At 40.1% G+C, this 14,574-nt stretch overlaps 1 protein-coding gene across 1 annotated transcript in view; it reads right to left on the bottom strand.

The window, feature by feature from the left end:
* CDC73 (cell division cycle 73) overlaps nt 1-14,574 on the bottom strand; it is a 179,638-nt gene that overhangs the window by 140,487 nt on the left and 24,577 nt on the right. The window contains exons 8-9 of the mRNA XM_054038323.1: nt 2,663-2,761; nt 528-606 (exon numbers count right to left, since the gene is read on the bottom strand). Of these exons, the coding sequence (XP_053894298.1) occupies nt 528-606; nt 2,663-2,761 (178 nt within the window). The remainder of the gene's footprint in view (nt 1-527; nt 607-2,662; nt 2,762-14,574) is intronic.

Raw genomic sequence — 14,574 nt, 5'->3', positions numbered from 1 at the left:
GACCTGAACATATTATATACTAGACCCAAAATATTTGAGGCACCCATTAGAAACAGAAGAACCTTCAACTTTTTTAATTTTTTTTTTTTTTTTTTAAGGATTTTTCTCTCTTTAATTTCAGGACATACTATTTAAAGGATATGCTATCAGATTTTTTTTTAATTAGTACTGAAGTTGATTATTGGCTTGACTAATATATGTGCATACCCAAGCCCTATGAGTTGAAACTACTTACACTGTCTCTGCCTTGAAACTGAATAAAAAAAGTGTTTAACATGTAAGTTTTGTTTTTAACTAGACAATTGGTTTCTTAAAGGCTAAGACTAAAACATCATTTTTAATAAATAAGATTCCTAGCTTGTGTTACTTCCAGAGACTACATGTGAAAACGTTTCAGTCATCATTTATGGGCTTATACTTGGCACTTTATTCAGCTCTGACAATGAAAACAGACTAGTCAGTTTCATTTTTCAGTTCTCAAATGCAGTGTTTCCTTAATGCTAATTAGTACTATGAGATCAACTTACCTTCCTTTCCTTTAAATCTTTCCTGATCGTATCTGTTGTAGGCAGCTGGAATAGACTGCTTAGTCCGCAAAGTGGGATCCTAAAACAAATTAGCAAACAAGATATGCTACTGCATCTCAAAATGTATGCTGATTAACACATTTTAGTTTCTGAACTTTGGAAAATATTGTATGTAAACTGACTTTACAGTTTTGGGCAATTATGTAGGTGGAAGTTTTCAGACAGTTTGTACTTTTAATTAACTTCATTTTAACCTCTTATTAAGATAGTATATTTTAAAAAAATACTTAATGGCATGCAAATCTAAAGAACTGACAACATTCTGAAGCAAGACAAAAGTAACAACAGAAAGCCATATTAACTGAGCAAAATGAACGAAATCCATAGTTATCAATCCCATTCATTTGCTAACATCTTGGGGCTCAAGAATGAATTGTCATCTAACAACATACGGCTGGTTCTTCTGCCACATGCACAGAAGACTCCACCATAAATCTGATTAAGCTAAAGAGGTGCTAAACCTACAGAACAAGATTAAATTGAGAGGAAAAAAGGCACATTTAAAATGCATTTTCAAAATGCTGCCAATCTAATGATGCACTAAATATCGATTCATGCATCTTTTTCATGGGTGACTTAGTCACACAGTTACAATCATTCCAAACCGTATGTCTGAATAGTCCCATGAACAATTTATGAAATTCAGCATAAGGCAAGCATTTAAATGTTGAAATTCATCTTGCTACTCCAATCTGGTACATTGGCATATAACACAGAGGTATCAAAATAAACTGAAGTAAGATTAACTGGCTTTCATAGCAGATTACCATTAGGAGTTCAAGAATTTAGTTATTAAGTTTAATAAAACTCAACAGTAAACATCACAACTCAAAACCATTGCTTTTCTAATGCCTAGATAGACCTGAACAATAAAAATGTAAATCACAGAATATCAGGGTTGGAAGGGACCTCAGGAGGTCATCTAGTCTAACCCCCTGATCAAAGAAGGACCAGTCCCCAACTAAATCATCCCAGCCAGGGCTTCGTCAAGCTTGACCTTAAAAACCTCCAAGGAAGGAGATTCCACCACCTCCCTAGGTAACCCATTCCAGTGCGTCATTACCTTCCTAGTGAAAAAGTTTTTCCTAATATCCAACCTAAACCTCCCCCACTGCAACTTGAGATCATTACTCCTTGTTCTGTCATCTGGTTCCACTGAGAACAGTCAAGATCCATCCTCTTTGGAAACCCCTTTCAGGTAGTTGAAAGCAGCTATCAAATCCCCCCTCATTCTTCTCTTCTGCAGACTATACAATCTCAGTTCCCTCAGCCTCTCCTCATAAGTCATGTGCTCCAGCCACCTAATCATTTTTGTTGCCCTCCGCTAGACTCTTTCCAATTTTTCCACATCTTGTAATGTAGGGCCCAAAACTGGACACAGTACTCCAGATGAGGCCTCACCAATGCCGAATGGAGGGGAATGATCACGTCCTTCGATCTGCTGGCAATGCCCCTACTTATACAGCCCAAAATGCCGTTAGCCTTCTTGGCAACAAGGGCACACTGTTGACTCATATCCAGCTTCTCGTCCACTATAACCCCTACGTCCTTTTCTGCAGAACTGCTGCCTAGCCACTCGGTCCCTAGTCTGTAGCAAATCTGTCTTTTTGATTTGACACAGGCATAGAACAGCTAGTTCGATCTGTTGCTGCTCATGACTAATGTTCCAGATTCTTAAACATTTTACTACTTTATCTGTCAAAAAATACAGTTAGCCAGGCATTTTGCTGGAAATGGTGATAGTCTCATCTAATTTACTTCTTCCAAGTAGCTGCAGAATGCTAGTGAGTGTTTGGTACATACAGTAGTTGGCACTAACTGTTCTGTTCTGAAAGTGGCAAACACATATTGAACAAATGAAGCATATTCAACTCCTCCAAAACCACTATATACAGTTTAAGGTAAAGATGATCTAAGGAAAAGTTCTGCATGAAAAAGTTACTGTAATTTATTTAAATTAGAACCAAACTAAATGAAGAGTAGTTTCAAAAGAATTCTTGCCATTATTTACTCAATTCAACCTCAGCTATGGAGCCACGACCACAAGGTCCATAATACGAAGAGTTATTTCTTACCGCTGGTGCTGTGTTCGGTGCAGGTCTCTGTTCAGGTGCACGACCTTCTTCTCTGGCTTTTACTGACTGAAGAATTGCAAAAATATTCTTGGCAAAGTTCTGGAAAACAAGTTAGACACTTATGAATCCCACTGATCATCAAAGCTGGTTGGAACACTAGAAATACAGCTAGAAGACATTTTTTGAGTCAACGCATATGCTTCAAAGAGTGTATGCCTACTTATAAACCGAGGAAAACTGCATACAAGTTATAGAGACTTTGTTCACCCGTTTGGGAGTGTCTGAAGAACTGAATCATTGTGCCAGGACTCTCTCACATCTCATGGATTTCCATCACATCACCCAGTCTGTTCAATACAGGTGAGGCCCCTCGAAGATATGGAGACTCCCAAGTTCAGCAATCATTAGCCTGTCACCACCAAACACTATATTATCCTGATTGAAACCAGATTCTACGATTTTCTTCCTTTCCATAACAGAGCTCTGAATGAAAAACAGCCATCAAACTCAATACAAAGGTGACATATTATGTACCGACCCCAGCTAGATTGACTAGTGGTCTGGTCTGATGTAGCAATTCCTATTATGCTGGTAGGAAAGGGAAATCTATCTGATTATGACTGCTACTTCAACAGAGATAGTATGGTTTCTCTTATCTCAATAGTTTGTAATCAAAGGAGTTTAGTGGACCCATTGGTGCTCCGAGATTTCCAGGTTGCAGCAGCAGTATAAAGTGCCTTCCCATCTTTGGCTGGCCCAGATACTCTAACTCCTTCAATGCATCCTCTCCTGTGCTGCTCTCATCTCCAGGCTGAAGTATTTTAAGAAGTGCTCAGCCTACAGCCAAACTACTCAAACTTTAGTTATGGAAGAATACCCCCTCTTCTTTTACGAGAGGCAAGCCACTATGAACACAATGTTTGTTTCACCAGCTCCAAGTTGGCTCTCCGTCTGCTTCTGGGTATAATACAAGATGTTGGTTGTATGTAAAGCCTTAACCAACCCTGTGAATACAGCTGTTTGAAACCACCTCAGCCCATGGTTTGTCATAACCGTTTCAAGTAGCCAGAACACAATCTGTCCTCAAAGTAAAACTGCTAGGGCAGAGCAAAGCACTTTTGACAAGCAAAGGGAGTTCTCTGCTCTGGAATCATTTTCTTCTGGAGGGTGCATAAGAGCCCATGTCTATAGCTTTAAAAATAAGTATGTACAAGTGTTCCAGTTAGGTTAGCTGTGCAGATGGGAGCAGACTCAGATCATAAAGACAGGATTTTTTTTTTTTTTTTTAATATTTAATTTTGAATTGGCACCTAGTTACTACTGTGATGAGTAACAAGAAATCTTTGAATTGGTTTCTATATGGACTGAATATAGGAAGGCAGGTAACAAATTATATTAAAAGGCATTTGAATCTCTCCACTCAAAGATCTCATTCTAATCATTTTAATTCATTAACATGTCATGTACCTCAGCCTTTAATTTAATATTGGGCAGGTTTTCTATTATGTTTTATCCAGTGTTTTCACATTTTCTGTACTAAATAATATTGCTAGGATTATTTTCTGATTTTCAAAATAAAAATATAAATGCTAATTTGGCACCTACTTAACACTTTGCATCAACAGTCAAGATGCACTTCAAGTTAAGCAAATGACATATGTACACAACAGATGTCCTTCCTTACTGATAATTATCAGTAATGATGATTGCCAAAGTAAAAGCAACTTCCTACAAACCATTTATAACACATGATGGCTGTCCCCTATTCAAAGAAACATCAAGGTATTAAATAATGTAAAAAATTAAAAATCCCAGTAGATTCTCCCACAGTAATGTACAGTTCTAGGTCAAGATTTCATATTAATACTAACAACTGGATGTCCAATCAAGACAGAGCAAGAAAGGGCTTCTGAACTGGAATCAATCTATACGAAAATCACCTAAATGAGAGGTTGAAGAACAAAACACTAATGCAAAATCTGTTCCAATTTAATTTACCTGGCTCTAGTAAATAGGTTGGTCAGTTAACTCCAATGCTTCCTCTCCTGAAAGCTGTTCTTAGGGATAAAAGGATTTCCTTGAACTGAAATAGTAGTTTTGAAAGAAAAAGCTTCAAGGAACTTAGTTCTAGATTTGAAGTTCTTTTGGATTGAGAAATCTTAGCAGAAACCTTAGTTAAGGGACTATAAGGTTAACACCCAAATATGAATCTATTAAGAAAAAATAATTCAACTAAACATTTTTCAGAGAATTTCCCAGCTTCTAAGCTGGGTGACCTAGCAACCACCAATTCTGGAGCACTGTGGGCTTGTCTGTCAATGCAACCATCCACCAAACACACTGTCCTACTCAAAGAGCCTGCAGAACTTGAGACTCCTGCTTCAGTTAGAACAATACTGGCCTGCTTAAGCCTTGGTGTTGCCCCATCTAAAAAATGTAACTAATAATTCAAGGTGGTCAAAAAATGAAGTTTATGGAAATATTTGCAAATCATTTTATGTGGAAATTTTCATTCTAACTGGTTAGAAAATGAGGAGAAATTCATAAAACAATTTTTACATTGAAATTGAAGCTTTTGAGACTTTTATTATTATTATTATTATTATTAAACACAACCAGCTCTACTAACAATACAAGAATAGCCTGGAATGGATGCAGCCTGAGCACCAAAACAAAGCTACTGGTTATTTATGGTATTTATTCTGAGACTGTATCCTTTTAAACTGGAGTATACTCAACCATTTATGATTGCAAAGATACCTGCGTGTAGATGTTACAACAGGGGTGAGCAAACTACGGCCCATAGGCAACATCCTGCCTGTCAGGCCTTTTAATCCGTCGCTCCTGCCGGGGAACGGGGTCGGGGCTTGCCCTGCTGCTCCCGCTCGGGAGTAGGGTAGGGGACTTGACCCATTGCACCTGCCCAGCACTCCCTGTGTGTTCAGGACCTGCATGACAGCATGCATGTTACTCTGGCTGCACTACCGAAACACGCCATCAGAGCCTGGAATGTGCAAGCCCACGTGCCGACTACTTGTTGGCTTAGGTGACTGATGTTTCAGTAGTGTTAGTTTTCCACTGTTGAGGATAAAACAGAGTAGTTCGCTTGGGAGTGCTCAATGGCGGTTTTCAAAGTTATGGGTTGTTGAGATCTACATGGGAGAAGATTTCTGAGCGCAGGGGCTGGTGAATCTCAATGAGTTCCAACGACTGGAAGCTGACGCCCAAAAAATCCAGGCTAGAGAGAAAAGGCGTGGAAAAGGGGTACATTTGGTTTAATTATTGTAATACATTGTTATGATGGTATATTTAGAATAGTAAGTAAGGTTTTATGTTTATTTCTACTAAAATGTATCTTTAATAAAGAAAGTTTATTTGAATATCTCTGTATTGTTAATTTCGTGAACATTCATGGCCCGCCATACAATTTCCATACCCAGATGTGGCCATCAGGCCAAAAAGTTTGCCCTCCCCAATGCTACAGTATATTTAAATGTACGTTAGAACAGTGTTTTTAAAAAGAAATTGCAGCGGAATAAAGCTTTCAGTAACATGATCCAGTGTAAAACCATGACTAAATCACCATTTCTTTAGATATGAGACAAGAAGCAGCATATTGTCAGCCTGACAACATGTATAAAGACATGACTATCAAAGATGCAGTCAGAGACATAGGGAACAGCATGAGATTTCCACAGATCTCCAAATAAGTTCTGAGCTTGGGGAAGAGGGTATGGAGAGGAAAGGGAGGGAGGCGCGACTCTTTAGCTGGGCTTAGCTTCTGCAGAAGAACATCTAAAACTCACCTACAGAGATGCTTAAAGTCAGTTAAGTTTGGGGTGCACTCAAAATGGTCAGACCAGCTCTGCATATAGTGGTGTGATGGTACACAATGATTAGTTTTGTTTGGGCATAAGAGTTGGCAACACACACAATGAAGTCAGTCCTGCTTCTTATAATTTTCAGTCCTGGCTGCAGCTAATACTAATACTTAACTATACTAAACTAATACTTAAATATATCTCTTTAGTCCTACATCTATATTAAGAGTAAACATCCAGAAATGAGGCTCTCACTGTTGTATGTGGGCTCATTCTGGAATGCAAAATTACAATCTTGTGACAGAAAAAAAGACAGTCAAAGTCAGTATTGCAACCAGCTGACCTACGTAGCTAGTGCTTCCTCAAAGGCCTGAAAGGTAGAAGCAACATTAAGCTTTCATTTTTCATCTCTACACATGTCTGAAAATTCTTCTAGCTTCTGCTCCAAATTTAACTTAAATTCCAAATTGTGCACTTTTAGATTACTAAAATTCCCCCATTTGGGGGCACAAACTAACAATGGCTTCCTTATGGAAATCTTTGGGTAATTTGAAAAGTACTTTAAAAACTGACTACATGGAAATCCCATTGTTTGTCATTTCTCTTTGTCTGGTTACTACTGTCAGTCATGTGGAAGCTATTCTAGTTGCTTCTGAGTCCATATGTACCTGCTATTTATTCATTATGTTATATGGACAAACTTGTTATCAAATACAAAAGTTAATCAGAATTTTCCATTTACTCTTTAAAAAACCCTGAAGTCACCAAAATATCAATCAAAGGGGAAAAAAATCTGCTGGGAAGGGAAAAGTGAGAGAGAGAACAGGACAGCTGCTGATGGGGGGCAAGGAAAATACAACAAATCATTTTCTTTTAAATCACGAAGACGACGACGGAGTGCTCCATAGTCAGATGGTCCATCTTTACTTCCAGAATTATCCATTTGGTTTTTAAATGCCAAGGGGAAGCGCAAATATTGCCCAACTGGTGCCAATTCAGGCCTCATTTCTATAAGTTACAAGATGGACACCGGTGCCTGCAGAATGGAAGTCTCGGGTGGCAAGTGAGAAGTTGGTCAAACTAGAGTCCTTCATCCTGACCCAAACCCATTACAAATATTGGATCCAGGTCAGGTCAAATGAGAAGACCACCAGACCCTCCCCGGCTTGGATCAGGTCGGTTCTCCTCCTCCTCGCCTGTAGGATTGGCACTGCAACCTCAAAGTGCCCTGCACCTGGCAGCCAGCCGCCGCCACATCACTGCTCTGCATGTGCTGCGGGGTGAGCATGCTGATGAGTTGCAGCACCTCTCCATCCACAGCATACACAGTGCATCAGGGGCAGGGCAGACATTCGCCAGCACATGCAGCCACTGCCATTCCAAAACCACAGGCAGGAAATGGAGGTACTAACTCAGGCTTGGCAGGTAGAGAAGAGGTTTGGATTGGAAAATGACTCCACCCTCTCTGATTCAGGTCCTGCCACATCTAAAAATTAAGCCCAAGCAGATCTCTATGTCAAACTATATTACATGCAGATTTTGTCTGTACTGTGGCTTGTTACCAACTTCCAGTATTATTTTAATGCAAGTGGTACCCACATTTAACCCATCTTTTTAGTTGGGCTTTTAAGATAGAAGTAGACTGATGGACTGACAACTAAGTTCTACTGGGTCTGTGGTTAGGTTAGTGTGCATGAGATTTATTATGGAACCCTGCAGTAAGTAATACATTTTAAGATTGTGAGAGATGTTTAAAGAACGTGAAATGATTAGAAGCTGAATTAAATTCTGTAGCACTCTAAATACAACCACCACACACTACCTTTTACAAAGAGCTGCTCTTTGAATAAAGTATTGCTTCCTAGGGTTCTAATTAGAGGTTTCAGCAGTTCTATAGTGTACTATACTCTGTGCAGAAAATTCAGATAGATATTTCCATTAAATGTGTGGATTATGTTTTGCAGAACAGATTTCACACCTCATTTGTTCTGCATTGTTACACTTTATTCCACTAGTAGTTTTATATTAAAAGGGTATTACATTAAAAAGATATTTGAAAATTTTATGTGAAACAGAATAAAGACTAATTCAGGAGTTTGAAACAGCTATAAACAACACAAGATGTCAAAGAAAGACAATGACTAAAACTGCATAAGAAGTCTATTTGCTTCATTTCTTTTTTTTCCTACAGATACATTTATGGAAAATGGACTTCCAGATTTCCATGAGGCTGGTCTACATAGAAAAGCTATTGTAAAATAAGCAAGGGTGTAAATTTAAAATGCAATAGCTATTTTGTGCTAGCTCCCTGTCCAGACACACTTATTCTGCACTAAAAGTGCCTTTGGGCAGTTTAGCGTAATCCACTTTGGAAGTGGACTAACCTAAACTGCACAATGGCACTCAATGTACAGTAAGCGTTCACATGGAGAGCCACTCCACGATAGCTATTCAGGTAAGGAAACTAAGGCCTGAAGGCAACTCCCCAGCGTAGACAAGCTCTTTTTAGAAATGCTGCTCCTGTGTGATGGATTATTTATTTAGGACCAAATTCCAAAACCGAAACAGAATAGTACTTCATGAGTAGTCCCAAAGAATTCAATGGGATTATTTGTGGAGTAAAGTTTAACAGCAGTCTACGTGAGCAAGGGCATAGGAATCTGGCCTTAATTGCAGGCAACACACAGACTGGGGATGTTCTTATACAGAACAAAAAAAATGTACATACAAAATATGTATGCTGATCTCCATTACAAATACTAATGTAGACATAAGTAAACTCCCATAAAGATTAAATGAAGATTGGGATCATAAAATCTACCATCAGATTTGCAGTGTTGTTGTGGCCGTGCTGGTCCCAGGATACAGTAACTCCTCACTTAAAGTCGTCCCAGTTAACGTTGTTTCGTTGCTGATCAATTCGAGAACATGCTCATTTAAAGTTGCGCAATGCTCCCTTATAACATTGTTTGGCAGCCGCCTGCTTGTTCATCGCTTGCAGAAAGAGCAGCCCATTGGAGCTAGATGGTGGGGGCTTGGAACCAGGGTGGAACGACAGCCCCCTATCAGCTCCCTGCTCCCCTAAGTTCCCTGTGCAGCAGCCGCCCAGCAGGCTATCAATTGCCAGGCAGTTCAGCTGTCCCTCCCCTCACTGCCCTGTGCTGCTTGTACCCTCTGTCTTGGAGCTGCTCCCAGGAGTCTCCTGCTTGCTGTGCAGGGGAAGAAGGGTGCTAATGGCAGGGTATCCCCCTCCCACCCACTTCTTTACCTCATCTCCATTGAGCAGGAGCGGGGAGGGGGAGGACACAACAGGGCTCAGGACGGAGGGAGCTTGCTGGCAGCTGCTGCGGTCTCAACTTGCTGATCTACTAAGAAAGGCAGTGTACTTAGAGCGGGGTCAGCATACTTAAAGGGGCAATGTCTCTGTCTCTCTGCCATGCTGACTTCCCGACTTATTGTGTGTGTGTGTGTGTGTGTGTGTGTGTGTGTGTGTGTGTGTAATATAATATATATATATATATATATATTTTATAACACACACACACACACACACACACTGTATAAGTTTTAAACAATTAACTTCATTCTGTACACAGCAATGATGATTGTGAAGCTTGGTAGAGTTGGTGGAGTCAGAGGGTGAGATATTTCCCAGCGAATGCCTTAATGCTAAATAATGAACTAGCACTTGGCTGAGCCCTCAAGGGTAAACACATTGTTGTTAATGTAGCTTCACACTCTACAAATATATATATTTGTGCTGCCTTGTAAACATCCCTTTCCTCATCTCCTCTCCACCAGGGCTGGCTCCAGGCACCAGCCTACCATACAATAAATAAATAAATAATATATTACACACACACACACCCACACACACACCCCTCTACCTCGATATAACGCTGTCTTCGGGAGCCAAAAAAAAATCTTACCGTGCTATAGGTGAAACCACGTTATATCGAACTTGCTTTGATCCATCGGAAAGTGCAGTCTCGCCCCCCCCGGAGCACTGCTTTACCGTGTTATATCGGGTCGCGTTATATCGGGGTAGAGGTGTGTGAATGTGAGTGTGAGATAAAATAAATCAATAATAGCCTTTTGTCTGGAGAAAAAAAATTCCCTGGAACCTAACCCCCCTCCTCCCCATTTACATTAAGTGAATTTCCCCATAAGAATTAGAGTATCATTTTTCAGGAACATAACCACAATGTGAAGCGAGGAGTTACTGTATTACAGAGACAAGGTGGATGAGGTAAAAATCTCACATTCACACTGTTAGACAGTCACCATTTTTAAACTACAAATTTATTCAGTTTGAACAAGCTAGTAACAAGGATACTAGCTCCTAATTTAACTGGGCATACCTCACCCTTATAGATTGCTTCAGATATCAAGTTCACTGCAATAGCTGTGAATTTCAGGACCACGGAACAATTCTGCCACCTAGAGCTCATACACAAAATTGCTTTTACACTCAAAGAACAAAATGGTTTTTTTTTTTTTTTTAAATTTCCAAGCTTTATCTCACAACCTTAAAGAGGTCTTATTAAAGTGCTACAGCAGCACCAAAGTCTACTCAGAAACAGCTATACAGTACCTTTAATATAAGGATATCATTGCAAAAGTACAGAATATTAAATTTCTAAAGTTATTATATTCTGTTACAGGAATGGTTGGAGACTGTATTCCCCTCATGTGTAAACAACTCCACAGCTAGGTACATTTTAAAAAATAGTTAGAATGACAAAAATCTAGGAATTTCAGTAAAAGCCACTTGGTCTTCATTCAAAATTTCTATCACAAATTGCATCACTTCGAGACAGGGGCAAGTACCATGAGCCAGGCTCTCCTGAGTTCTTAAAAAGATGCAAATGAAATTTGCAAATGATATAAAACTGGGAAGTATTATAAACCAGTTAACACAGAGGAAGTACACACAAATAATATTCACAGAAAATCAAAAATATTGACAAGCAACATCAACATGGTATTGTGTTAATTAATACTGCTGGGGGAAGAAGATAGTTTAGAATACCTATGCAATGGGAGGGAGAAATCTGGAAAGCAATAATGTTGGAGGGGATCTAGGCATGATGGATATCCAATTAGACAAGTGTGTAGTGAAACAGAACAAAAACACAGTAATGTAGTTGTGTGCTGTACACACACACACACACTCATTAATGCTATAGGCAGAAAAGCAGTAGTCCCTCTTTATACAGTCCAAGTGCGACCATCTCTAGAATATCTCAGGCTACATCTACACTACAGGGGGGGGGGGGGGGGGCGATTTAAGATTCGAGTAGCTGAATTCGACATATCGCAGCCGACTTACCCCGCTGTAGGGACGGTGGCAAAATCGACCTCTGTGGCTTCCCATCGACGGCGCTTACTCCCACCTCCGCTGGTGGAATAAGAGCGTCGATTCGGGGATCGATTGTCGCGTCCCAATGGGACGCGATAAATCGATCCCCGAGAGGTCGATTTCTACCCGCCAATTCAGGCGGGTAGTGTAGACCCAGTCTCATTCAGCTCTAGGCACCTCATCACCCCCCCTCCCGCCCCTATAAACACACAGGAAAGAGTTCAGAGAAGCAAAACTGATAAGTGGACTGATTTATGAATCAAGATTAGAGTTCAATACATATAGCTTATTTAAGGGTGTCTTACAAATGAAAAAAGTGGGGTTGTGCCCAATTTGCCTCTAAATGACAAAAAATTGCACTTTATAAAAAAACCAACAATATCACATACAGTTTACCTATTTTCCAAGGAAGACTATAGATAACAGAGAGATTAGCAGAACATCACAAATTTTAATTAGACAGTTTAAAACTCTGTGTTGAAATACATTCCCAATAGTTGGGAAGAAATCTCTCTGGTAAAAATCCAAACGCTTCCATCCCTTCAACTGAGGGTTGAGAAAACATCTGCTCCATTGCACTAATCCTCCTGGGAATTCTCCAGCAAGAGCAGGGAAGATGAAAATAGATACACCTCTACCCTGATATAACGCTGTCTTCGGGAGCCAAAAAAATCTTACCACATTATAGGTGAAACCGCGTTATATCGAACTTGCTTTGATCCACCGGAGTGCGAAGACCCGCCCCCCGGAGTGCTGCTTTACTGCGTCATATCCAAATTAGTGTTATATCGGGTCGTGTTATATCAGGGTAGAGGTGTAGTTGTGAATTTCTCAAGCAGGAGTTTTATTTGTTTGAGGGTTTTATAAACTCTTTCAGTCTTCTTTATACATCATAATAAAAAACAGAGGACAGCCTTTTTTTCCTTTGAAAGTTCTTCTTAGGGACTGCAAGTAAAGGAAATTTAGTATACACAAATATTTGAAAGATGAAAACATCTACAATGGAGGGGATGGTGAAAGAGGGGTATAGCCAGCAATGACAGAATGAAATTTTCCCTTCCTAAATGTATGATGAGTATCAGGATCAGATTATTTGATAGTCTCCCAAGCAAAGTGAGAAAGCCTCAGTGCTTTTAACATTTGTATCTAGGTTGGACAAAGCACTGGTAAGTGTTCTGAAGGGAACAACCCTGCATTGGCCAGCAGATAAGTCATTTCTACCTGTAAACTCATCAATCTGTCAGATATAGCCTCCAAAAAAAGGACTTTTATATAATTGTGATCATATAACAAGTTGCAATGTTGTAAGAATTGTTCTGGGTAAGTGTTATTACCAGCTACGTGTGCAAGGCATCTTAAATTCTTACATTCTTTAATTTTGTACAAAGCTACTTCCCTTTCGGCAAAGTTTTAACTCAGATCCACATTTCCCATCTCCAATTTCTATCGTTCTACTCCAATGTTCTGTTCTCCCTTCAGATCTCCCCACAGACAATAGAAATTCAGTACAGGTAAGCAAAACATAATATCTACAAAGATCTGTTGTTCAAATCCACGTGGGTAATCTTTTCTCTTGTATTCAGTGTAGTTGTAGCCATGTTAGGCCTAGGATATTAAAGAGACATGGTAGGTGAGGTAATATCTTTTAGTGGACCAACTTCTGTTGTTGAGAGAGACAAGCTTTCGAGCAAGAGCAGAAGTTGGTCCAATAAAAGATATTACCTCAGCCACCTTGTGTCTCTAATCTTTCCTCTTGGCCTTCTGCTGCCCTCTGGTGAAACTCACCAGGCACAGAGGGTTGGTGTGAGGCCTTTTGTGTCATTTAAGACTCATATTAGGGCCGTCTGGTGCCACATCCAGGCCTCCAGAGTGAGACTTACACTTGCAGCAGATATAGCAGTTTCCTGAAATATATTTGGGAGATTTTATAGTATCATCGGGGGCCAGGGATTGTATGCAATTCCATGGCAGATAGTAACCACAGCTCTCCAGGAACTAAAAACAGCAGAGGGAGACGAGGTAAATTCACTCAGGTTGTAACCCCTCTAGAAGCGCACCACCTCCTGGGGAGACTCGCCTATCCTAATTCAAAGTGGATTCTCCAGAGGCCAACAAAGAAAGGATAAAAATAGCCTGAGTTTAAACTGACTCAGAACTTTCCTTTCTGATCCAGCAAAGGGACAGCTCCTTCTGTCCAAGGGAAGGGCCCCAATTCTTAGGGAAGGGCTGGAAGAACTGACACTTACCAGAGACCGTATGGACATAGGAGGTGATCTCTAGTAAGCATGTGGGTAGGTTCTTTTACTGTTTTTACTGTTTTCTCTGTAATGCTTTTACCCTAAGAATAAAGATGCTTGCTTAAAATAAGTGGTGTGGTAACTTAAAACCACAGGCAGTTACCTTATTCATAGCCTTCAAAGAGAAAGCAAAGCAGAGATGGTGGCCTGTTTAGGAAGTCTGTCTTGATTGGGATATCACAGTATAGGCAGTGAACTGTGAGGTCTGGAAATACCCATCAGGAGGGAGAGAGATGCCTCTCTGCCCAAGAGAGGTGCCAGCTGGAAGTCTGAGAATGGATGCCCTTAGTGGACTAGAGATGAAATACTGGTGCAGTTGTCCTGAACTGTGAAAGCACCGTCCCCAAAGAGCCCAAGAAAGAAGGGATTTAGGAGCACGTCAAGAGATGGGCCATGAAATCCATAAAGCCAGTAGCTAGGAACTCCCAGCAT

The sequence above is a fragment of the Malaclemys terrapin genome, chromosome 8 (genome assembly GCF_027887155.1).
Source record: "Malaclemys terrapin pileata isolate rMalTer1 chromosome 8, rMalTer1.hap1, whole genome shotgun sequence".
Classification (NCBI taxonomy): domain Eukaryota; kingdom Metazoa; phylum Chordata; order Testudines; family Emydidae; genus Malaclemys; species Malaclemys terrapin.
Note: the sequence above shows the minus strand (reverse complement) of the source record. Positions and strands in the feature narration are given on the sequence as shown.